Source organism: Rissa tridactyla, chromosome 1 (genome assembly GCF_028500815.1).
Source record: "Rissa tridactyla isolate bRisTri1 chromosome 1, bRisTri1.patW.cur.20221130, whole genome shotgun sequence".
In the NCBI taxonomy this organism is placed as follows: domain Eukaryota; kingdom Metazoa; phylum Chordata; class Aves; order Charadriiformes; family Laridae; genus Rissa; species Rissa tridactyla.
Genome location: NC_071466.1, coordinates 209,854,440 through 209,880,360, shown reverse-complemented (window position 1 = coordinate 209,880,360; position 25,921 = coordinate 209,854,440). Strand labels below are relative to the sequence as shown.

Genomic DNA, 25,921 nt, shown 5'->3' with positions numbered 1-25,921 from the left:
GAAAGAAGGGGATATATTTGAACTTGTTTGCCTGCCTAATTCACATTTGCTTACAAACAGTAATTCGTCTACCAAGCTGGCAATTATTCATGGAAACAAGTCTTCAGTCATATGGTAGCGGTATTTGTGAATGAAGTCAATGCACATTCATTTTCTGGACACTAGAAATACTTGTCTCCTTACAATCTAGTAATAAATTATTATTACTATTATTGTTGTTATTTTTATTAGTAGTCAAGAGAGATCAGGGCCTCACTGTGCTAAAATTTGTGTGCACGCAGACTGAAAACCAGTCCCCTTCTGCTAAAATTGCAGTCTAAATCTGGGTGGTCCAATCCTGGCAGTCACGGGAGCCACTCCCCGGTTGGGAATCTCCCTATGGGAAACAGTTTTATGGCAGTTCTGAGCTCTACGATGGCTACGTGCACGTTTGGGAGCCAGCGTGACACCAGAGCCATCCGTCCCTGCCCTGCCAAAGTTGCCAGAGCAGCTCCGGCACAACATGCCTCCCTCACACGGGAAGAGGTATTTTGCCGCTCAGGCACGCATAGCACAGCTGGGTCTCATCTCCCCTGAAAAAAGGTGGCAGGCCAGCTGGAAGTATTGCATGAGCCAGCTCCGGCTCAACAGCAAGCACTTGGACCACCCTTGGCTCAACACGCAATCTACTCACACGCTGGGGAGCGGGGAGTAATATTATCCCCACCTTACCTAAGGATCAGAAGCAGAAGATGAAGTTTTATCCACGCAAGGTCGTCCCTAGTTCCCAGATTCTTGACGTCACGGCTACCCAGCCACTTGTTTTTACATGTGTTATTAAACCATTCTTTCCATGGTTTGCTTCTGATTTTTTATTGCAGCACAAATCTAAAGGTGTAAGGGTGTTGAGTGCTGGTGTCTTTCCAGGACTGCAGTCCCCTTCCCTCTCCGCTGTGTTGTCAGGGATTGATGGGGACTGGCCAGTTCACACTCAGCCCTGAGAAACATTTTATGGTAAAGGAGGATTTCTTCCTCTTTTTGTAAAATCTGGGACAAGGTTGAAAGTCTGCAAGTGTGGCACTGAAGAAGGGAACTTTTTAAACTGGCTCCTTGGAGAATGCTCCTAATTCATTCGCTTTGCCTGATTTGCAGCAACAATTGTACATTGGTTCCAGGGATGGATTGGTTCAGCTCTCTCTGCACAGATGTCACACGTATGGGAAGGCTTGTGCAGATTGCTGCCTTGCCAGAGACCCATACTGTGCCTGGGATGGAAACTCATGTTCCAGATATGCCCCCACTTCTAAAAGGTAAGAAAAAAAAATACAACGTGCTGTAAAAGATCTTGCTGCTTGCAAGAATTTTAGAGGTTCCCAATCAGAACATGTTGCCTTTTTACTTAGCATGTCATTTGCTTTAAAATTTGATCATACTCTGGCCATGTTTCACATTTCTGCTCAAAGAGCTGTGAAGACAACATAGCTTTGTTTAAGCGTGTGTGACAGTAACTCAGCTACTGCAGCTAACACCATAAATCCACCACTTTCCATTTTTATGCTGAATGCTTTAAGGCATGAGATGCTCAGATGGAGGTCCAGGTTGTGACTGACTCTGGCAGAGACACAAGAGCCTCTCTTAAGCTTCTACCTTTTGCATAGGGCAACCGCCATAGTTATAAAGCGGAGTTTAATATAATATCGCGCAGTGGTCAAAAATAAAAGACATTTAATTCCCCGATATAAACAAACAAGCTTCTCCTGTTGGATTTAACTAATTTAGATAATTTGTCTCAAAGTGTGTCACTCCTCAATTGTGTTTGTGGTCTAGCCATGAGAGGGAGACAGAGATTTAAGTACTGGGATTTGACTACGTTGGGACCATTTTTTCCACAGTGAGAGAAGCTTCATCTGAACTTTCTGTACTCACCAGCTAGGACAGCAGTAGGCATCTACGTGGAGGGAGAGCACGTTGCAGGCTCTAGTAGTGCAGTACCTAAGCGGCTGGATGTGTCTCTTGGAGTTTTTGGCTGATTTAGTGGGAGCTCTGAGCTCTCTTGTTGAGACAGGGTCCTTCACAGCCTCTTCATTCCCCTTTGGACAAAGCCTTCCTGACAGTAATTCTTGCAGTGAGGGTCAGAGGTTGCAGTCTCAGCCCAGGCTATGGAACGAGACTTGCTACCTTAGCAGTCGCAGGGCCGGAACCTGAGCAATTAGACAAACCATTGAAGTTAATGACTCATAAGTTATCGTGTCATGGTGTCAAGGAACTTTATGTGTTTTACCCCAAAGCCAAAGCAAACTAAATTCAGAGAAGCATAAATGAAAGGAGAAAAGCAAGTGTTCAGGCTCACTGCAAAGTTAGTGACACATGAGGCTTGCTGAAGCCTGAGGTGGGCTGGGACACAGAGATTGATGGTCCATGCTTTTTAACAGATGTGCACTTTGGTGGGAAGGCCAAAAGTCTCTGGCACCAAAACAAGGGATGGGTGACTGGCCTTGGGAATCCTCCAGTAGATCTGTTAGTGGAATATTTTTCTTCTGTGTAGCAGCCTGTGCTTCCAGCATGTCTATAGCTTTTACCACAGTGGACAACTCGGCCTCAGGAACCTGCTCTCCTGCCGAGACATTGCTCTGCACATAGGACGTCCCGCTCCTGTTGTCTCCAGTGTGGCTGTCCAGTCCGGGTTTCCAGTTCTTCTACTGAAAAATTAAAATGCAACTTTTTTTGTAACTCTTGGGAGATAAATGCAATGATCCATGGAGGAAGAGTTTGGTTTTTTTTTTTGTTTTTTTTTTTTTTTAAATGCTGTTACACTGAAATTACACTAAATCACAGCGAGTTTAAGTAACACACTCAGACATTAGTAGGTGTCGTGGTTTTGGCCAAATCGACCAATGGCCGGCGACAGATGCTCCCCCCCAGCCTCTCGTGCGTGGAGAGGTGGAGGAGAGTTAAAGAGATTTATGAGGTTAGAAGAAAATAAACTACTTTAATGAAATATTAATAATAAGAATAAAAAGGAAAATAATTAAATAGATACGGTGTACACAAAACTGTATTAAGCTCCCAGGATGATGTCACCGGCAGGCACTGGGGAAGTCCCAGGCTGGACTCAGTGACGGGTGGGAACCGGGTTCCAGAGTTGGAGTCAGGAACACACGGATCGGGATCAAAGGCAGATGAACAGACAGGGTCCTCCTCGGACGACAACCATTGAGGGAACAGGATTGACCCTTTGATCCCTCAGCTTTTATACTGAGCATGGGGCAGATGGAATGGAATACCCCTGTTGGTCAATTTTGAGTCACCTGTCCTGTCCGCTCCTCCCTGCAGGTGGGACCCCTCTACGCTTTTCTGCTTCCAACCGTCCAATGGGGCAAATAACGAAATGAGCTGACCTTGGTTGTTATAACAATAAGGAAGAGCCTTTCTGCATACCATTCCATGGCACAAACTGTCTTTTCACTCTGAATGAACTGTTTTAGACACAACGTGCTGTTAATTTCAGAGAGTTAGAAGAGGCCTAGTTAAGAAATAAAATTACTCAACAGAAAGTTGGTTCTTTTTTACCTCAAACCAGGACAGTAGGCAAGGTATTTGTGGAAAGGAACAGAGTCATCTTAGACTATTGTCTCAAGCATTTTTTCTGTCCATAAAGATGAATGGTAATCATATTTGTCAATTGTTTATTACCAAACTCAAACATGCTTTTCTCTCCTCATTTTAATGATTGGTTTACTAGTTGGTATTACCTTGGGCTGGTCCTGAGCTCAATTTTGAATATCACCTGTTGAATCTCAGACCTTTTCCATGACATGCAACATTAAGGATGTTTTTAGGCATTTCCAAGACAGACCACTCCAGCAGGAGACCCATGTCCTATGCTCCTGAAGCAGGTTTAGATGCTCTTTTTGTCACTATATTGCATGGTCTTCATTCTAGGCAGATTTTTCTCTCTTGCTTTTTCTCTTTCCCCTCCCAGTGGTTTCCCAAATCACAGGCCCTTCTCTTGATGTCAATTGTACAAATCTCTCTAGGCCACATGCTGCTTTGAGGGTGAGGCTGGTTTTAGTTAAGACCGTAATTGTCAGCAGTAGGGTGGGAGCAATGCGAGTCCACATCTGCTGAGCTCCTCTGTATTTTGTTGTTGAATTCCAGCAATTATGCCCGAAGTGTTACAAGTTTGCATGCTCTTCCCATAGGCGAGCCAGGAGGCAAGATGTCAAATACGGGGACCCCGTTGCACAATGCTGGGATGTGGAAGACAGTGAGTATTTTGCACCTTTCTCACTCTTTAGTCACTTTGACAACAGAGTTTGCTGTTAGGATCTTCATCTGTCTGCGAAAACCTGCTGAGCCTGACAGAATAATACTGTTAAAGCAGTTGCCTTTCTCACACATCACATACATTACCCCTCCTGCAGTTAAATCTGGGGAGCTGGGGCTAATAAGGGGTAGCCGTCATGAGACAGCATCCTCACATCTCTTACAGGTGACCCTCCCCAGCACTCACCTAAGGGAGGAAGATGTACCCTTGATGCAAAAACATCACACACATCCCTACAAGTGGCTATCAGGGCCTCCGTTCATCCAGAAACAGGGGAGATAATCCCGCGAGGAAACCCGCAGGGGTGCATGGGGAACACGCCATCTTCTCCCCTTCCACCGCATACACTTGACACGAGTCCCAAAGCCCAGCTCCAGCTGCCAAACCAACCCCTTCCCATCCCCGCAGCTACTTAAATACTCCTGTTATTAACAAGAGCCTGGCCCCCCCCGCTCTCCGTCGGGTCCCCCCTCCCTTTCCCACACCCTCTTTTCAGATGCCAAAGGGTCTGGCTTGCTCCTTTGGCAACTGCAGCTCTTCTCTTACAGCGAGCACTGTCAGTATGAAATCCTGCGGTTGCGCGGCAATCTCTGCGGCAGCGTAAAATTAAATGAAAAGCATTTGAAACCAAGCTTGGGTTTGTCTGGGGCGCTTCTAGCCACTTATTAAAGGGAACAACCCAGTCAAAACAGTATTGATTGTATCGCTGTGCTGAACATTTGATTTGGGCCGAGCCACCACTTTCCATTGATCTCTGGTTATTTTCATGCCACTGTGGTGCTGGATGCCTGCCGCAGATCTCGGCGTGAGTCACTGCAGAAATCAGAGCTGTTTGCCACAGGATCAAAGACTTGAGCCTGTTGCACAATATAGAGGGCTCTGACTGTACATGTGTGCTTGCAGACGTAGTTAAAAAGTCAGGGTAAAACCTCATTTCCATTAAAGTCAACGACAAAACTCCTGCTCATTCCCAAAGGGACAGAATTTCCCCGCTTGCTGCTTACCATGGCCCTCCAAATAGTGGTATCTGAGACCGTGCAAAGCTCAAGGTTATAGAAACCCCAGCAGAAAGGCTGACAATGTCACATTTTCCTGGAAGGATAAAGAGATACTGGAAGAGTTGGCTTTACTAGACAAATGTAAAATGACTTAGCACAGAAACTGGTATTAATCCTTTGCCCTGATGTAGCAGCACCGACAGAAATTTTATCCAGCTGGGGATGACCCCTGTGTGCCATAAAACCATGAATCTGACCTGTGCCACTCCAGGCTTTTGGCTTATTTATGCCCTTTGCAATAATTAATAACATTACGGCCCCAAAACCTATTTAAATTCAGTGCTCCACTGTGTGAGATTCCCTCCCAGAGACTTCATTGGCTGCATGAAGTTGTTTGGCTCTACTGAAATCTCAATGGCACAGTGAAATGAAAGAAAAGCATTTAATGTGGAGAGCTTGAATTTCTACAGATCTCATATAGGTACTTATTATACTGAAAAAACAATCCAAAATTGTATTCATTTTGTTGTTGAGCTAACTTTTGATTTAGGAGACGCCACTGCTTTCACCTTCCTTTCTGCTATTGGCAGGGCGTAAGAAGGAGCTTTATTCTGATGGTAAAGCAGATGAGGCAGATAAGACAGACTGGAAAGGGAAATGCAGATGCAGAGATTAGAAATTACTTGCTCAGGTTTACAGAAGGCCAAGAAAGGAGCCCAGATCTGCTCATGGCTCCTTCACTGTTTGGTCTGAAACATACTACAGAGCATTTCAAATTATACTGAAGGTAAACTTCGGTTTACTTCAGCTCTGTGACTCCTTTAAAGTGTTTGGGAAGAACAAACCAGACTGTACAATCTACCTTTAGCAGCTTTAGCTCAGGTTTAGTAGTTGTGTTACTTAAAGGAAAAATACAGGTCAGATTTTAAATTCCTCAAAGGTGAAAGCCTCAACTTTAAAATGGAGCAAGCTCGTGATAGAGATTTTATTGACCTCCTTAAAAACCAGTTGCACCGAAGGAAGGTTAGCAGACGCCTCTAAATCCTTATAGTTATAGTTTAAGCTAAAAGTTAAGTTTCCTTTTGCTTTTTTATAATTCACTCACTCTTATAGCATCTGTTCTGAATCAGGCTATGTTCCCATTGCTTTAAAAACCAGGTCAGGGTTAATCTCCTGTACCATGTTTGCTTTCCAGGCATTAGTCATGAAACTGCTGATGAAAAGGTGATTTTTGGCATTGAATTTAATTCAACTTTTCTGGAATGTATTCCTAAGTCCCAGCAAGCCTCTATTAGGTGGTACATTCAGCGCTCTGGAGAAGAACATCGAGAAGAGGTAAGTTATAGTCATCAAGGCAAGTTTCCTCTATAGAGAATTCAGCTGAGCATTGAAAGGTAGGAGTTACTGGGATTAGTCAATGTTTTACTTTTCCTTGCCTCACCTTAGGTATCACATAGCATTCTGGTATCACCATTTGGGGCATGCAGTGGGGAAGAGAGAAGCCATTTGCACTGTGTCATAAGCAGATATAGATATTTATTTTGACTTACATGCTCATTCTGTTAAAAAAAAAGAAAAAAAAAAGAGAAATTAGGCTTTAAATACTGAAAAAAATGCCCTTTTGTCCAGAAAGTAACACAACCACTACTTCTGTAGGTAAAAGTATGTTCAAACACTTTTGTTTTAATAAAATCTCTACTCCATTTAGTGTCTGATTACCTTCCCTTACCATGTTAAGCAGTGTAGTTAAGAATTGCATGTACGGCTTGCTGCTTCTCTCCATCTCTCCCCAGAGAAGGAATGGTCTGTGCAGTAAAAAGCTTTTTTTATTTGTTTTTTTACTTGTTAGTGGAGTCTGAGAATTTTTCTTAAATGTCACTCTGCACTGATGCAGACGCGTCAGGTTAAAGAATTGCATCTTGCATGTGAAGTAGAAAGCGGTGAGACTGGTGATGGCCCTCAATTCCTGCAGGAGGTGGGTTTGGGGTCCTCACTGGTGGAGGAGCCCTGGAGAAGCCTCCATGTCCCTGCATGCCCCCTACACAATTTCCTGCTGATTCCTCTCTGAGGTAGAGACAAAGGAACCCTCTGCCGTGCCCAAAAGGTCAATGTGCTGGGACTGATTTGGACTGGGTTGAAGTGAGTTTCAAACCTCAGGAGTTTTCGTAGCCTTTCTCTTACCTGAGTGACTTTGTGTCTGACGCCAAGTCCTGCTGTCATAGCAACCATGGCAGCAGGGAAGGAGAAGGGAAAAGAACTGCCCGTTCAAACGAGCTGGTTCCAGGTGTTAGATATGGTTTTTTGTTAAATGTTCATCTGAGACAAAAATCAGTTTAACTAACAGGAGCTATCAAACACACAACCTGTCTTCCTATTCATCCTATGAGATTTTCTGGGTGCAGAAAATGTTCTGGTTCCTTCTGAAGGCTAGGGAGATGCAGGCCAGGCCAGGTGCCTATGAGAGCATCACCTCTGGGTGAGATGTGACTCATGGCAGTAGTCCCAAAGTTGCAACGCCAGTTACGTCTTGGCCCAGAAAGCCAGAGTAAGGGGATACAAGGCACTTCTCATTTTCCACCAGATAAGGCAAAAAAACACGCAAGGCTGTCATTGTCTGTGACACTGCAGTACTTTTCATTTACTCCCCTTCTTTCACTCAGGCTTTGGATTAGCAAAGATTCTTTCCTCTGCTGAGAATAAAAACTTCATTAATTTGTAAATGCAGTGCTTCCCACAACATGCACTAAACACCAAAAGAAAGATTACCGGTTTGAAATAGCACCTCTAACCTCCATTACAGTCCATACTTGGAAAAAATATATGTTATCTTCTGATCAGCTACTCAAGCACGCTCTCAGCCACAGGTGGTCGAAGTGAAAACCCAGCTAGGAGTGTATCAGCCTGTAAAGACCTACGGGCATTCATTGTTTGTGCTTTAATTGATTTACCTTTAACTGTCCTGTACAGAAGACTCTTGGCTCTACTTCCCTAAGGCAGCAGTTTCTAAATGCCCTTACATATTTGATCAGGGAAACACGCGAAGCACTTGCCTAATTTTAACCATGTGTTTAAGGTTCATTTTAAGTAAATTTAAGCAGATAGTTAACAGGGCTTTTTTGGGTGGGTTTTTTTTTTTGGTGTGTTTTTTTGTTTTTCTTTTTACTGAACAGAAAGTTATGTCAAGTTTTGAGGAGATTCAATCATTTTTTATAACAGTGTTTTGCAACTATAGCATGCTCCTGAGCATCTCAAAAAGAGCTGCAAACTTTGCATAAAGCAGACGGTTCCCTGTGAAGAATGTAATATTTCTGTATCATAAGAAGTCACACTTTCAAGATTTGAAAGCCTCTTTTGAAGGGCTGCTTTTGAGTTTTATCTGTGTCAATTTAGGGGGAAAAAAAAAAAAATCAGTTGATTTTCTCATAAATTACAGGTTCAGATAGGCCTCTGAAGGTCAGAAAGCCAAGCTCAAGTTATCTTTCTTATTTGATTGTGGAACAAACTGCAGGTCAAACAAACTTTTGAACAAAGTTAGGGCAGGCTATACCTAGACAGCACAGACTCAGTTAAGGGTATATAATTTTTTTGCCATGCTTTTTATTTTCAAAAGGTACATTGTGGCAGTGACCTGGTCCCTGCTGCTTGTTCTGGGCCAGATGCCGGTTACCCAGGCATGGTGATGTCCCATACTGCAGGACTGCCCAACGTGCCAAGGATGTGCACGTTGAGAGAGAATAAGGGAATGCATGCGCACATGTGACGGCGTTTGAAGCTCCAGCGAGCACACAGCATACATCTTTGCACATTAGCAATGTTTACCGGGCTCGCTCTGTGTAAACCGTCTGACATCTGTTTGCATGAGAAAAGTAAAGCTTTGCTAAAAGGCTAGATTAACCTTTGAGGCAAATTTAGAAGAAAATTTCAAGGAGAAATCTGCAGACAGATTTTCTACATTATGAATACTAACAGTAGGCAAATAGCTTCTTACCACATATTGTCCCTACAGCCATAGCAGAGTTTCTGTGATCTAGCTTCGATAAAATAGAAGTTGGAGCACATGTTCCGCCACTCCTTGGGGTGGTTTTCTTAGGTTTTTTTGGGGTTTTTTTGCAGTCTTTGAAAATAACAGCCTATATAAACGCATATGCACACATTGAGGATTACAGTATCAGATCACTTAAAGACAGTATTTAGCTATTAGTTTTGTTTGATTCCTGCCACTAAATTCTTATAGTAATGAAATTTCTAGTATTTTGACCCAGGTTAGTTCTAGGGTCTTAAGAACTTGACCTCCTGAGCAAATTCAACTTGCACATCTTGAATCGTCATATTGGGAGATATAATTTTTAGAAGAAAAAAAAAGATGTATTGGTTATTTTTTAAGATAAAGATATTAATCTAGAAATGTCATGTTTTCAAATGCATGTACCTAAAGTTAAATTCCTAATTTTATCTATGGCTGCCTATATAAACGACTGGGTCTGTAGAGATGCTGTACAATCACTCCTTCTATTAAGTAAAATAAGGGTATTTGCAGGTTAAAATGTTAATCCCTTGTTAATTTGGGGATCCAGAAATTGAGATTTTCAGGTTTTCTAATTTGAATTTATCATCAGTATTAAAGCCTAATTGGAGGCCTTCCTAGAACATCCAGAGCAGATCAGCAGAGTAATTGACTTTCTTTTCAAAGTACTTTGATTTGACAAAAATACCACAGGTGACAGAAACAGCATGGTCATATTTAATGTGCAGCTTGATCTTTGCTCAGCCCATGCCTTACCATAACTTTTCCCATTACAATTATATTTTCTGCTCTCTCTCTCCCTTCCTGCAGCAGATTTCTCAAATAACACTGTGCATTATTTTAGTGCGTGTCTTAGCGGGGTAACTTATTGTGATGACGATACCATGCTTTGCAACCGACTCTGTGCACCTGGAACTTAGGTTACGGACTTTTAGTTCCAGGGCTGGAACTGTAACGTCTCAGCAAGTCTTTAAACCTGACTTCACAAATAGATGGTTATGCAGTGTCCCGGACATGTACTACAGCTTCCTGAGGGAAGGAAAAGGGCAAAATCCAGACTAGATGGGAAGCGTTTGGCCCAGCAGGATGTCCCCGACATTTCACCCGTAGGGTCATGGTTCAGAATGTGACTTCCAGGCAGAGCAACCTGCGGGGAGGGACAGGATCTCCTGTGGTACAGGAGCTGTCACCAGGTCATTTGGCTGCCAGTGGGAGTACATTTCCCTGTAGTCTGGGGCCATTTTAAGGTCAGGAGTCAAATATCTAGTGCTTTTGTGTTTAGTGTTGCTCACGCAATTGATCATGTTTGTTCCTGTGCATGCAGGGTTACTCACTGAGACGAGGCAGAGCGTTTCGGTGGCTGGAGTTCATAAAAAAAAAAAGCAGGGACGTCATCTGTTCATAATATCTTAAACTGCTGAAGTTTGCTGAAGATTAAAACAGATATTTATTTATTTCTCAAAAAAAATTCCTATGTGTTATGTTATGTATATAATAGGTGTCAGGACTGCAAATAGCAAATGCATGGCTCCCTACAAAGCCATTAGTTTTAGTGCCCCGTAGCTCTGAAAAGTATTAGCCCCTCTGCTTTAGGCTGCACTTTAGCCCGAGTCTCCTGCAGCTCCAGGTGTGCTAAGCTGCCACCTCCCCTTGCAGGGGACAGAACAAACCATATGGTCTGAAGTGACAGAATAGGTGCAGATCGCTTTTAACTCTCACCTTATGTCTCTATTCATACCTGGTTGTGAGAATAAATCCACCCAAAGGCAGGAGGATGTTCCAGTTTCTTCTTCAGCGGTTCTCACCCTTTCATATTCCTGCCCCACAGCCCTGAGCTGCGTTTTTCTGATGGACCCAGCTTAATGACCATCTGATGGTTTGGTAGGCAAAAGAGTTTGACCTGCTCTTGGACAGGACATCTTGCCAGAAGATTGTGACCTAGCTTCCCCATCGGAGCAAAGAGATGTTTCCATTCCACATTTTAGCCAGACTGAGAAGACATTTTTCAGTTTGTCCAACACATAGGTTTCCGTATCTTTTTGCGTCTGGAGATTTTTGCATCATGATGTCAATTTTCTTTGTTGCAAACAGCAGCATCTTGTGAAAAAAAGTCATAGATTAAGTGCCAGTCATGAAACCTAAGGCTGGATGAGAGCTGAGTAAGGAAAAGGACACACACCAAGGACTGAATTTCCAGTAGTGCTTTCTGTTAGAGGAGTGTAGTTCAGTGTTTGAATCATTAGGTCAATGAGAAAGAGATCAAGAGAGTGAGAGAAATAGAAGAGATTGATTCTGCAGCCTAGGGAATACTTATAACTCTCATGCTCCCACTCTTTTATTTTATTATATGACTCATTGCCTTTTTTTTTCCCTCTAATATCTTGAGGTTCTTAAATAAGACTAATATTTTTGACAGTTTCCTGGGGAAAAAAAAAAAAGAAGTAACGCTGAACTGAGTTATAGTACATAAGATTTCTGCTTTGATTCAGATATACTGGGGGGAGGTAGGAGTTTAAAATTTAGTCTCAGAATAAGAAGTTAGCTTCACCTTGAAAATAATAGGAATCATGCGTTTCCATAATGACATTGTACCAGCAACACATTCTTCATTTTTCCCGTGGCTTCTTGGTAAATAAAAAAAGATGTTAAAAAAAAAAGGAAAAAAAAGAGAGAAATTAACTCTACAGCTGTGTTGAAGTTAAATGATTATTTTCCCAGTACAAGAGAAACAAAGTCATGTGTAACAATAATGCCAAAAAAACCCAGAGTGATCTTTATTTCCAGTCAAATGATGAGGATGAAGAAGAAAACAATAGAAAAACAAAGACAAATGTGAATGCTCCACAAATGTTCCTCATTTTCCTTCCTCTCCCTCTCAATTTGTTCAGGGGTTGCAGCTAACCCATGATTAGTCCAGCTTTACCTCTAACATTTTTTCACATGTTGATTAATGAGGGAAGGCAGGCTTTGAAGCCACTTTCTTCTCCCAGACAGGTGCAGTGTTTTAACTGTGAAAGAGTTGACATGTGAATTATTTGTAAAGAGGGAGCTATCTAAACACATCATTAGCAAAGGACAAAAGGCATTGACCTAACCTGGTGCCACAGTACTTTCAAATCCTTGGTTGTTTTCCAACTTAATGATTGTTTAAAGATTTGCAATCGTTATTGGCAATGCCTATTTTGCCTCCATTGTTAAATTCAAGTGTTTGATTTGCATGGAGATCTTTTCCCTTTGTCAAATGTTGTCAGTATGTATGGCATGTGCCATACTTCAGGTAATGTAATTTTAGGCATACTTATGTGCTTATCATGAAGGATGAAAACTACAATTTGTTGATAAAATATTGTCAAGAATCCGATCCCACTCCCACTAAGAAAAGAAAGTTAATGATAATCAATTGCTTCATTTTTGTGGTTTATAATTGGTTCCCTATTGAACAAAACAATGTCTCTCATGTTTGATTTTTATTGTATGCTCAAATTTAAGCACATGTCAGCAAGCTTTTATGAATTAAAGCCTTTGTGCTTCTGAATTGTTAAATCACATTTACAAATATTTTAAGAGAGTTATTGATTATCTCATGGTGGGGGGAGCAATGAATCCACAGTTGACCAAAGCAAAATGACGTCTTTTATCTAACTAGACTTTTCACTCTCCTCAAAATTTAATAAAATATGTTTTACATCTATAGGTCAGGAACCAAAGAGCACATTAAGCATTCAAGTGAAAGGTTAAAGATCTACTACCAAGTAATGAAATGCCAGGTGTTTATGAAACTCCAGAGCCCTGTGGGGGGAAAAGTAGAGAGGAATGACAGGAAGAGTTCTCAACCTATGGGTAAAACAACATAAACAGGATACCAAAAAGAGAAGTGAGGAGGGAAAACAGTAATGAAGTGTTGCTCAATACGTGTGAAATCAGAGCCATAATTTCATCCTGCTAGAGGATAAGAAAGGAATGAACAATGAAGGCACAGAGGAGGAGGAGGTGACAGTCACTGTAAATCAATATCCAAGGTTAACACAGGACATTCTGTAAGAACACTGCTTCATTAAAAATAGGAGTCATGATGGGCTGGGATTAAGGGACACAACCAATTTAGACTCTGTTAGCTTTCTCTGTGGTATCCCAAAGCAGACTGGGGGGCAACTCCATCAGTTAACACGTTTACAACTAGAAAGTGACGGCTGCTACAGAAATGGTAAATAGTTATGAGTAGCAGGGTGCTGGACTTGGGGGTCCAGTGACCTTTTCAAGTTTAGATCTGCCATTATTCTGCCTTCCTTTCACTGAAAATAGGCGAAGCACTAGTGAGGGCTCTTTGGACTGGTGCCCAGCCAGCCGAAACAGCCAGCTGGAGATCTTCCAAGTGTAGGAGGTACACAGCTGTCAAGACGCTCTAGACTACAATACTGGCAGAGCCACCGATAGGCAGATGCTACTGCTGCAATTGCATCAAGCCCCGAGCTCAAAGAGATCCATCCTGTTTTCACTCAGACAATGTGGGAACTTGGTCTTTGCATAGTGCCTTATGAAACCCAAATGTCTGGAAATTAGCTGCTTCTTCCCATCCCTCTCCCTAAATTTCTCAATCTTGGGTTTTCATGTTGACATGAAGCCTGGGCAGAAGAAAGAGGGGTTTCCTTGTTATATTGCAACAGCCAAGCCTTCAAGCACTTCCACCTGGCCCCTGCTCCTGCTTCTTGCTCTCTGTGGAGCACGGCACCACAAGGAAACACCTGCCTTAGACATATTTCTGCCTACAGCTACTTATTTGTGGATTCATTTATACATTTTACACTCCTGTTTTTACTGTAAGAAAGGTACATTTTCTTGGAATGAAGTGTCACTAGCTGATAAAATTGAGGACTATTGCCCTATGGTTCTGGAGGTGGAAAGGTGGTCTTTTCTAGTTTGGCTCCCTGCTATCTTTTGTGTATGTGCTTGTGGCTCTACTATAATTTCTCTGATTTAAACTCAATGCAGTAAATCAAAAGTAGCTTGTGCTCATGTAGCACCTGTTGTCAGGACAATCGATTTTCCAGGAACTTCCTGAAATTAGTATGATTTCACACTGCTGGTGCCAAGTAGGCATGCTTATATACAGTTTACAAACAAGGAGACTAAAGCTCAGGGTTGACCCAATACTGTCAACTGGTGGCAGCAGCCAAAAAATACTTGGCCACAGAACCAGGCAGCCAGAGCCACGTTCTGACCAGGCTTTTGTAGCAGTTGATTTCTTGTCTCTGCTGCAGTCATATCAATGGTAGTACGCAGGCCAATATCCATCCATCCATATATCTATCCATCTACCTACATAGCTACTTACCTACCTACCTAATCTGTGTGTTACTGAAGATGGTTACAGCTGATACAGTAGCAAGCCAAAGTCTGTCTCTCTGTGAATGTGTTAGATATATCTATATTGCTTTTTCTGGTGATCTCGAAATGGTCTCAAAAATTATTTAATCCTTCCAAAGTCATTATCACAGAAACTTAGAAAAGAGGAAAGCTAAAAGCCCTGGGAGGTCATCTCATCCATCTCTCTGGTCCAAGGGACCCGATTATGATAAAGTACTAGTGAGTCAGAATCATAACAGATGGAGAATCATATGTATGTATACATTTTTTCCCATGGAGTAGAAGAGGGAATCATGTGCAGATTTTTTACATAAAGAAACAGTGTGTAGCTTACCCACTGTGAATAAATCTAATTTAGTCATCTTTATGCCTCCCTGATCTTCATCCTCTGAAGTTTGCTGGAGGGTCAGATGTGCACTCTGGGAAATTTTCCAGATTCTGTGTTGGTTCTCTCTGCCCGCACTCCCCCTCTTTTAAAACCCACTACTCAGCCTTGCCCCGAAGTTTTTCTATGTTATAACAATGCCACCAGCAGTGCTGAGGCTGTGTTTAAGGCCCTGGCTTTGCTGCGGGCTGAGCGAGCGGCGCTCAGGTCCTTCGGTGCCATTGTGTGCTGCAGCCTCTGCGTGGCAGCAGAACACAGCACGCCTGGGAGGTGACAGCTTTGGACTAGACCAGGATCATTTTCAAAGGAAACGCTGGTGTTGGACGCTGGGAGTTAGGGCTCTGCTTTCTGCTTCCACCTCTGCTACTAATCTTTATATGGTCTTTGGCAAATCACTTACCTTCTCTGTTCCCCAGCTGCAAAAATACTTAGGTGCCCAGTGCCCCATCCTGTTGGGTTTGGTCTGTTTTTTTGTTTTGTTTTTTTTTTTTTTTCTGGGAGAGGGGTTATGCTTCTTTTTAGACTTTGGCTATTTTGGAAATAATTTTCAGATCACCAGATACGTAACTCACCTGACAGTGTTATTGCTCTAAGGTGCACCTTATTTTTAACATGTGAGAACGTGCTGTATTTTTTGAAGTATTTCCATTCGTAAATGAAACCACAGTTCCACACTGACAGACTTCAGCTCTCACTTGCAATCTCATTCTTTTCTTTGCTTCTTTTTTCTTTCCCGCCCCCGCCCCCCCCCCCCCCCCCCCCCCCGCAAGCTCTTCAGAGATTTTAACAGTAAAAGAATTGTTCTGGGTTGCATTCATCTAACCTCACTGGGTGCTTTTAATCACTTCTCAATGAGCCAAAGCCAGGATCAACTTCCTTTTGTAAAACCCCGTTGAAGAAGATCAGAATCACAGCATTTCACTTTAAAAATCAGTAGCAGTATTTATTTTCAGTGTAATAGGGCCTCAGCGCTCCAGATATATATAAGCACCCTGCTATATTAGATGCATTACAGATACCTCAAGAAAAGCAGTGAAAAAATGAATGGGACTTGTGGCACTAAATATCTACCCTTCCTTGGAGAACATATTCCAGCTTATTGCATTTTGGTGTGTTGAGTGTTACTGTCTGTCCTTTCAGAGGTACAGCATATATATTTTTAATACTAATATGTCAGTGCTATATACAGGACAGTAATATATACAGACGCTATAGTTAAGGGCAGAACTCAGATATTTGAAGGATCTCCTGGTATCTGTCTGAGCTGCATGTGCCCCACCATGTGCTGGCACCCAAGGGACGGGTCATTTGGGGATGGGTTCCCACACCCAGGGATGGGACATGTGCCACCCGAGCCTTTTCTCCACCTCAGTATAGCACTGCCACGTGTTCCGGTTTTGCCGATGAAACTCACGTATATCATTCTTCTTTGTCCAACCCCACAGCTGAAGGCTGACGAAAGGATCATCAAAACAGAGCACGGGTTGCTGATCCGCAGCTTGCAAAGAAAGGATGCAGGAGCCTATTTCTGCAAAGCCCAGGAGCACACCTTTGTCCACACCATCGTGAAGCTTAATTTAAACGTCATTGAGAATGGGCAAATGGAAAGCACTCAGAAAACTGAGGATGAGGAGGGCCGGGTGAGGGATTTGCTGACGGAGTCCCGGCTGAGGTACAAGGACTACATCCAGCTCGTCAGCAGCCCCAGCTTTAGCCTGGATGAGTACTGTGAACAGATGTGGCACCGGGAGAAACGGCGGCAGCGGAACAAAGGTGGTGCCAAATGGAAGCATGTGCAGGAGATGAAAAAAAAGCGAAACCGAAGGCACCATGAGCCAGCCAGGCCACCATCTACGTAGTTTGTAAATGCTATTTAAAGAAAGGACATTTTCCATGAAAAAAAAAAATACTGTGTTCTGGTTTTGTGCATCTTGCCTATGAATTAGTACTGCTTCTTATTGAAATCAGATAACTCACCATCACTATTAATCTGTGTGAGACAGTACAATGGGATTTGATACCAAACAAGACGTTCCTTATTGGAGTACCACACACCAGGCAATAATTTCCAATGCATTCATTAAAAAGAAAAGATGTACACTTTTAGCTAATTTCTGGGTAGCCTGAGGCTACATGAGGTGTGTTCTGTACTTCCTGCATAATTTTCACATAGGATTTAGTGTCTGTGTTCCCAGGTTAATATTTGCTGCCACATTCCACCCCAGAGGTGGTTACATTTCAGGGGAGGGAAGATGTACTTCTAGTTCTTTGGCATCTTTCTGAATAAAAAGCATGGTAGAAATGTGTGACAGATCCGCAAAAATACCTGCTAATTTACCCATTGGTTTTGTCTACAGGCACACGGGTGGGGTTTGCAAGCACAGCGAGGCTTAGCAAAAAATCAGATTAAGTATTGGCTTAGAAACAACATTCATTCTCCCTGTAAAAAAAAAAAAAAAAAAAAGAGAGAGAGAAAGCATAATCATAGTTTAAGAGAGGGGAATTATCAAACATTACTCATTAGTGCTTGAATAGCCACCAGTTTGCAGTCCATCTGCTGAAATGAAATGTTGACTCTAATTGAAACTGCCTCTGAGATGCTTGGGAGTAAATTTCCTAAGTGGTCTGTGGGAGGCATGTGCACAAATCCTATTAACAAATAGGATATTCCTGCCTGCACCTCTCCTATCTCTCCAAAGGTTTGACTCTGACTGTTTCTCTGGCCCTTTGCTAGCTTTGTTTTATGCAGAGGAAAAGGAAAATAAAAGACAACAACAAAGATAAATGAAAGACGATGAGGGAAAATAGTTAGTGGCTGAGACCAGTGCTCTTGACACAGAGCTGACATTCCTCAGATGTTTGTGTTCTTTGGGATTTTCTCCCAAAGGTCTTATGTATTTTTAAGTTGAAAATTTGCATTGTTGGAATTAATACTTTTATTATAATTAAATAAAACAAAAGATGTCCATGTGTAAATAAAACTTGTAAGTTAGAAATTTGCTATATACCATGATTTCATTTGTAAAGTGTTCCTTATTCCTTGGTTCCTATTTTGATTTTAATAGTGTAAATTTTTCCATATAAGCAAGAAACACTGACCTCATTCTTGTCGATTTTTCATCAATGTGATTTCTTTGAATTTATTTCTGATATGCAGCAACAAACACAAGCTCCAAATCAGGCCTGCTGTCTCTTCTCATGAGTCACAACCCCCTTTTCCTCTCTTCCATCTAACCTCCCTCCGTTTTGCCTTTCACGCCTTTTTGAGTGTGAAATGACAAATTAGCCACTTCCTCACATGGAAGTGAGCTTTGATGGATACCAAAACGACAGACTTTACTTGTTTCTCATGCATTCTACAGATCTTGAGAGCAAAGTCTGTGGGAAACCCATGTAATTGGTGTGCACCTCATTAAGGAACCGAAAACGTTGGCTCTGAAAGTTGTAGATTCGCCCTTGCCCACGCTGGTGTTTGTGTGTGCATTCAGTCGCAGATCGATAATTGTGTAGATCCAATTTGCATCGTTGTTCATTTCCTCTCTGTCGAAAGTCAGATATGGCAAAGTGTTCGTCAGATTTCAGAAAGGAATCTCAGCTTACCCACGTTTCTTGTAAAAACTGAAAGCTGAGTTTGCATGTGTTGTATAAAAGCCAGCGATACCATATGTCATTGATTTTAGATGCTTTTTTAATAGGAGATGTATGAGTTAATTAGGAGATATTAGATAGCATGCGTACAATGCTTTGATAGTGTAAAGCACTGAGTGCTAAATATTATAAAATATGTCTGTGGGGAGGAGGGAATTTCTCAGCACAGGACCTTTAATCAGCAGAGAAACTAATGCTGAAGTAACTAATGAGTTGTACAGTACTTTGAGAACACACAGAGAACTTTTTGGCATTTTTGCTGCAAAATAACATAGGTCAGTCATTGCACAAGAGGCTCGTCATTTTGGGTACCTTGATTTTAAGGCCAATTAAGACTACTTAAAGGAGGTATGAGGGGGTATTAAACTACTACATATAAAGCACGCTAAGATAGGGGTACTCTATATTCTTGGCTGGAAGGTTGTGCTGTCACCATACAGAACCTGCCCAATTATTCTTTATTAGATTTTTATCAGTCTACAAAGTCCCATTTGTCTGACTTGGACATTAAGTAAATGAATGGAACCACACCAAGGCTATGGAGTAACAGGTGGTCTGCATTTGCATGCACTGACAAAGGGCCTGCTCTTCTCCCTGGTGGTGGTGCTCTACTTCAATTATCACATTTCAGACAACCCTCATCATGTGTTTGCCTACTTCATAAACAAGCAGATCAATTCCTTCTTCTGTATTTTTTCTCCTCCATGAAAACTAAATCATCTGATTTATGTTTAGGTATGATTGGAGGAATGTATCCTACAAATGAACCCCCCCCACACTGACTTTAGTAGAAGTCTGGGATGACTAAGGGTCTCAGTGCTGGGAGCATTAGATTTAAATGGTTGAATTAAAATGTTATTACTCTTAAAAACAACTTTCATTTCTTTTATGTCAAATATTGTTGCAATGAGATTCTTCTCAAAGAAATGACCTCATCAGTCTGGGGTACAGTGGTAGCGTAAAACCCCAAGTGAGGTATAAGACCTCTTCCATCATGGGAAATAAATTCAATATCCTCCAAACCAGTGTGATATATTGGGTTCATGCCACCCCAGGGAGTGTATTTAATAATGTTGCATAGATAAAAAGGCTGTGTTTTGGTACGTTGGGTAAGATGTACACCATAGCTGGCAGGGCCAGCCCAACTCCTCCTGCACAGCAGGTATCACACGTGCAAGGAAGCCAGAGAACCTTGGAGACCAGGGAGTGAGAGGGACAGATCAGGGCTCATTCCAGAAGTTAAGACAGGGTTTTGTTAGGCAGGACTCAGCAATACAAACCTAGGAGTGAGAGCAGGAGGAGCAGTGGGTCTTTCCACAGCTTGCAGTCCCAGCGGGGTTCAGAGGATGAGCTAGCCCAGAAATGGTAACAGGAGAGGATCTACCTCTTTTCAAAAAATTTAATGTTCTGTATAATTTAAAGGCTCAACTTGTAAGTCTGATTAAATTTCAAATCAATGATTTGGGGGTCAGTTGGACTGCTGTGAGCTGTACTATGAGCCACAACAGGCTCATAGTTAAAATGAAACTGAGCCTTGCCTCCTTCAAGAGCTCAATAAAAATGAAGTTAAACGAAGTTTTGGTCCAGAGTGGAAAAAGTTGCCTCCACCTTAATAACTGTAGGTTTTAAACAGATCCCTAAATGCATATGATACAAAATAGATATTTATTTACACATGCATTCAACCAGGAGTCCAATTATTAATACATTATCTTTTCTGTCAACAAAACCTTTCCAATGACCCTACTTCAGCAAAAGGCCAGTGTTGGACTGAACTGAAGTGGTTTCAAACAGATCCTTAGAATAACCAGCACAATGTGAGCTGTAGTTATAAAAATGCTGAAAACTGACATAAGCTTTAAAGCCCTACAGGGTCCTAAACTTTGTAGCAATCTTGCAGTCACTTAAAATAAAACAGAAAATAGGATTAGCAGAAAAAGGAATAAAGTATTAACACTCATTGTGATAAACTAGTTCTGTTACTGGAAACTGTTCCAACAACAGGTGTGAATGTGTGTTCATGCCATAAGCAAATACTTTTCTCTCCAAGCAGTTAAACTTACATTGCTTGAGCTGTCTCAGAACCTGAATATTTTCCAATTCATACATAGATTGTTGACCTGGTTCTTATGTCACTTATAGTGAAGTAATAAGGTTAGATGCAACAGATTTCCTCTGGTTCACGTGCTTTTGAGATCAGAAGATCCCAACAGTTCAAAGACTATGAACCCTTTAATCTAACAATTATGGATATTGACCTGCATTTAACTTTTCATATAATGAATAATTATTTGTTATTATTACTCATTATTCATGTAAGGAACCCATGTGTCATAATAATGTCTCAATATTTAATAGCACTAATGGAAATTGAGTTTGGTAATGTTTTGTCGTATGGGCATATGTGTATAGAAGTGCATATACAAATATCTTATTTTCTGTTAATTTTCTGACAGAGGTTAATTTGCAAAAAGCAAATGTGATTTCAAGAGCCAAGGTTCAGCTCTGCTTCCACTGACAGCAGAGATTAAAAATCCTTCTGGAACTGAATCATAGCCTAAATAGACTATAAGTTATTTATTGTCTGGTCATCACACACCCAAAGCTATGTCTTGTTCTGTAGAGTAAATGGGCCTGGTTCTTCTTGCACACAGTTGTAGATGAGATGCGGAGGTCTAAGGAAATACGTCTGCATGAATGGAAAATTAAGCCCACGTGTCTTTCTAATATATTCTGTTACATTTTATAAACTTTAAATGGTCTCTATTGTAACATTTTACCATAGTGTTGCTAATATTACCCTGAACTAGGCTTCTGTCTTTAGCTGAAGTGTGACATTCTTTGCAGTTGTAATCCAGATTTCGAGGTTTGTAAAATAAGTTCATTACAGTAACAAAAAAGAAGGCATGGGGAAAGAGTGTAATCATAAATTCTACAAGGCAGATTTGTAAGATTTTATTTCTATTTATTAAAATAGCAGTTATCTTAAAATCTGTCAGAAACACCAGTATTTGGTTTTCTTTTTTGGTCAGGTAAGGATACACAACAAATTGTAATCTTGAGTTTAACTCTTGCCAATGTGTGGCTGAAACATCTGGTCTGACAGCTGTAGCAAGGTTGAGTTTTTATTTGCTTGTTTTTGTTGTTTTTTTTTTTTTTCCTTCCTCACCAGTTAAGCGCATTGCCTCCTGCCTTTGAGACTCTCTGGTCTGTCAGGTAACCCCAGTTTTATATGAGGAATACTTCAAGATCTGGTGTTTCCTCGACATATAAACATCCCTACAAAGTCATAGTATCACAGCCTGCCTTCAGAGGATGAATTCCCTAACCATTAGCTTTTGCATTCAGTTGCAGATGCAAACCAAACACTGTGAGGTCAATTGGAGACCAGATGGGGTTTTCATTTACAAAGGAAATTTTTGGGACCGTTACTTAGAGCTCTCCGTTCTCCTTTTGCTTTTGTGGTTGCTGTGTATAATTCTCCAATTTAAAATCAAAGTCTTTCGTGCTTTAAAGCATAAGATTTTCCATGTGATGTGAAAAACAGAAGAACATTTCCAGGTGATTTTTGTGATTGATATGGACTGCTGGTTAATAGTTTCAAACAGTACAAGCCAAGGAAATAACCTGTCCAGCCATAGATGGCTGTGAAATTTCTAAAGAGCCCAGACACATCTCAGTTTTGGTGGTGTTTCATATTCTGTTCCATTCCTCTTATGGTATACAAGTGTTTTGGCTGTCTTGGAGATTTTTGTGGGGGCAAGGAGGGGGGTGGAGTAGGTTTTTTTTGGTGGTGGCTTGGTTTTTTGGGGGGCATTTTTTTGTTGTTTTGTTTTTGTTTTTTACATTGTTGTGGGTTTTTTTCTGTTTATTTTGTGTGTATGTGTGTCTTTGGTTTGCTTTTTGTGTTCTATGCATTTTTCATGTTACTTCTCCTGCTGAAAGGAGCTATGCCCAAAGCCAGATGCTTTCTGGTGGTGCAACAGATGACAGAGCTTTAAGAGGAACAAAAAGCTTGGGCAGATATTTTTGGTATGGAGACAATATAGTACATTTGCAAGGGGCAAAGTCCTATGGGTTGAATGACTATGCTGAGATGTATAAAGACCATTTTTTTTGGCCCAGGATGAAATTGAGGGTAGATTTACAGGAGGTATATTTTTTAATTTCTGAAATATTCTCAATATAAACATATCCAGAAGATCTAATCTGTTATCAGGTCTGTTATCTACACTTGACAGAATAAAAATTCATGCACAGAATTCTACAGATTTCCACTTTCTAAATTTATTTTCATATTTTAAAATGCTTTGCTTTTAAAAATGCTGTCATTTTCATTTTAAAATACAATTATTAAAAATATTTTCACTACGAAAATATTTTTTTTTTCTTAAAATACTTTAAAACCTGCACTTTCAAGTCTCTCTTTGTGAAAATACCAGGAAAAAATGGGAAAGTTGTGTTTTCAAAAAAGACAAAGAAAAAGCAGTATCAGAGGTTGTTCACAGCCTCTTTTGAGACTTTATGTAACTTCCTTCAAGGACATTTTCTGTAGAAATGAATAATCACATGTAATAATCACATTTTAAGGCTGTCTGTGAACATATCTTGGCTGTAAAAACTGGATGCAAAGCATACAGATCTATGAAAATACAAATGAAAAAGGAAAATAGATTATCTCCAAATATTTACATATTTTTTTAATTTTTGATGATGTATGCATCGCCACTCCTCTCTCTCTCAGTGACTATCCCAGAATGTATATTAGCTGGGAAGAAAGAAAAAGATTATAACAGCATATCGTCTCCAAATTCCAAATTCCAAAATGAAAAGTCACACTGAATGGACTGGCTGTAAGGATTATGATTAATACTTCACATTTGAGCAGTAAAGACTATATTTGCTCCTAAGGTGAAATTCGTCACTCCTTCAGAAGCCCAGCACAGGAATTGTATGCTATATACCTTCTTTTTAATTTGTAAGGCATGAGTGGTACTTAGGTTGACTTTGTGAGTGAGGCTGACTTTCACTCTGTAGTATAACTATTTATAGAGTAATAAGACTGAAACATTTTGATAAGAGTATCTATTTGTAAATGGTGCAGCTCATTGAGTTGATATGATAATGGAGGTATAGCTTAAATAAGCTATGTGTTTGCCATGCCTGCTGTTTTACTAAATATTTCAATCTTACATAGAAAGGTAACTGAAACAAATGTATATTTTGTTCGTAGTATAATAAACAGCAAATTCTCGGTTTTTGCTTCTTTTTTTAAAGCCATGTCAAACTACAGAGTAAAATATGAGATTCCAGTGAAACAAAGTCTGCAACTTTTCATGGAAATGGCAAGGATACTAATGAAAAGTTCAGTAGTTTAAAGTGTCTTACTTCAGAAGTCTTACTTGAGTAAGGATAGTGTGAGATTCACCCCTCCGCTGAGGATGTGCCTAAGACCAACAGAGGGAGTGGAGGATAGAGTGCACCCTCAGCAAATCTGCTGATGACACAAAGCTGGGGGGGGTGGCTGACACACCGGAAGGCTGTGCCGCCATACAGAAAGACCTGGACAGATTGGAGATCTGGGCAGAGAGGAACCTTATAAAATTCAATAAAGGCAAGGTAGGGTCCTGCACCTGGGGAGGAATAACCCCGTGCACCAGGACAGGTTGGGGGCCGACATGCTGGAGAGCAGCTCAGCTGAAAGAGACCTGGGAGTCCTGGTGGACAACAGGGTGACCATGAGCCAGCAATGTGCCCTTGTGGCCAAAAAGGCCAGTGGCATCCTGGGGTGCATCAAGAAGAGTGTGGCCAGCAGGTGGAGGGAGGTCATCCTCCCCCTCTGCTCTGCCTTGGTGAGGCCGCACCTGGAGTGCTGTGTCCAGTTCTGGGCTCCCTGGTTCAAGAGGGACAGGGAACTGCTGGAGAGGGTACAGCAAAGGGCTACCAAGATGATTAGGGGACTCAAACACCTCTCTTATGAAGAAAGGCTGAGGGATTTGGGTCTCTTCAGTCTGGAAAAAAGATGACTGAGAGGGGACCTTATCAACACTTTTAAATACTTAAAGGGTGGGTGTCAGGAGGATGGGGCCAGGCTCTTTTCAGTGGTGCCTGGGGACAGGACAAGAGGTAATGGGCACAAACTCGAACATATGAAGTTCCACCTAAACATGAGGAGGAACTTCTTTCCTTTGAGGGTAGCAGAGCACTGGCACAGGCTGCCCAGAGAGGTGGTGGAGTCTCCATCTCTGGAGACGTTCCAAACCCGCCTGGATGCGTTCCTGTGACACCTGCCGCAGGTGACCCTGCTCTTGCAGGGGGTTGGACTAGATGATCTCCAGAGGTCCCTTTCAACCCTACCATTCTGTGATTCTGTGATTCTGTGAGTCTACAAAAACAGCTTAAAAAAGCCATGGGCCTCACAGTGATTTAGATTAATACATGTAAAGCAATACACAATAGGCAGCTCTATGCTTATTATTTTAAATTCAATAATAGCTTTTTAATGCATGCATTTCTAGGTGATTAGCAACTATCTTTGTCCTTAAAGACTGCACTGACATTGTGTGTTACAGTTACACTCAAGCCAAATTGATTGCCCATCCATCTTGGGCTGCCTCAGGAGAACTTTTGTCTCTAAATGAGTGTGACTGTCTCTTGTCCTTCCCAGTGTTTTCGGGAAAGGGATAACTGGGGAGAAGAAAGACTTGTTCATTTTTTTAATCAGGTATTGTTGCCTCCTTCCACAGTTATGGGGAGAGGGAAATTTTTTGAAAAAAAAAAAAATTAAAATCTTTAGGCAGGAAAACAAAGAGTCTGACTGGTCCACCTCCTCTTCTAGTCTTCAGCCCAGCCTGCTGTGTTTCATGGGATTTATTAAAGGTTAAAGAGGCTATTTTGTTAACAGACGGTCAGCATGTTATTTCCAAGGACATTTGTGTTGGTGCGCTCTAGGATGCCTGATTCCCAGTCCCATGCTGTGTCCATTAGGCCACGATGCTTCTGACCCTTTGCTGGGAAAGGTCCCAGGGTACTGCTGGCTTGAAAACTGACGCCAAATTCCAACTGCGGCAATAGCGTTCTGCTCACCTAAATTCCACCTGCAGCTGCAATTGGATATGGTATTCTTCATTTCCGAGCCTGAACTCTTGTTTCTGTGTTACCATGCACTGCTAAACAGCTGCTGTGTCCCCCCACTC

General features: G+C 41.5%; 1 protein-coding gene across 10 annotated transcripts in view; it reads left to right on the top strand.

The window, feature by feature from the left end:
* SEMA3D (semaphorin 3D) overlaps window positions 1-21,716 on the top strand; it is a 147,322-nt gene extending 125,606 nt beyond the window's left edge. For 8 of the 10 annotated variants that reach the window (XM_054189136.1, XM_054189139.1, XM_054189134.1 and 5 more), the window contains exons 15-18: window positions 1,132-1,289; window positions 4,182-4,246; window positions 6,500-6,639; window positions 16,523-18,073. In XM_054189136.1, the coding sequence (XP_054045111.1) occupies window positions 1,132-1,289; window positions 4,182-4,246; window positions 6,500-6,639; window positions 16,523-16,936 (777 nt within the window). In that variant the 3' untranslated portion in view covers window positions 16,937-18,073. Of the gene's footprint in view, window positions 1-1,131; window positions 1,290-4,181; window positions 4,247-6,499; window positions 6,640-16,522 lie in introns of all 10 variants that reach the window. The other 2 variants (XM_054189132.1, XM_054189133.1) reach the window with 1 other exon arrangement.
* The last annotated feature ends 4,205 nt before the right edge of the window (window positions 21,717-25,921 follow it).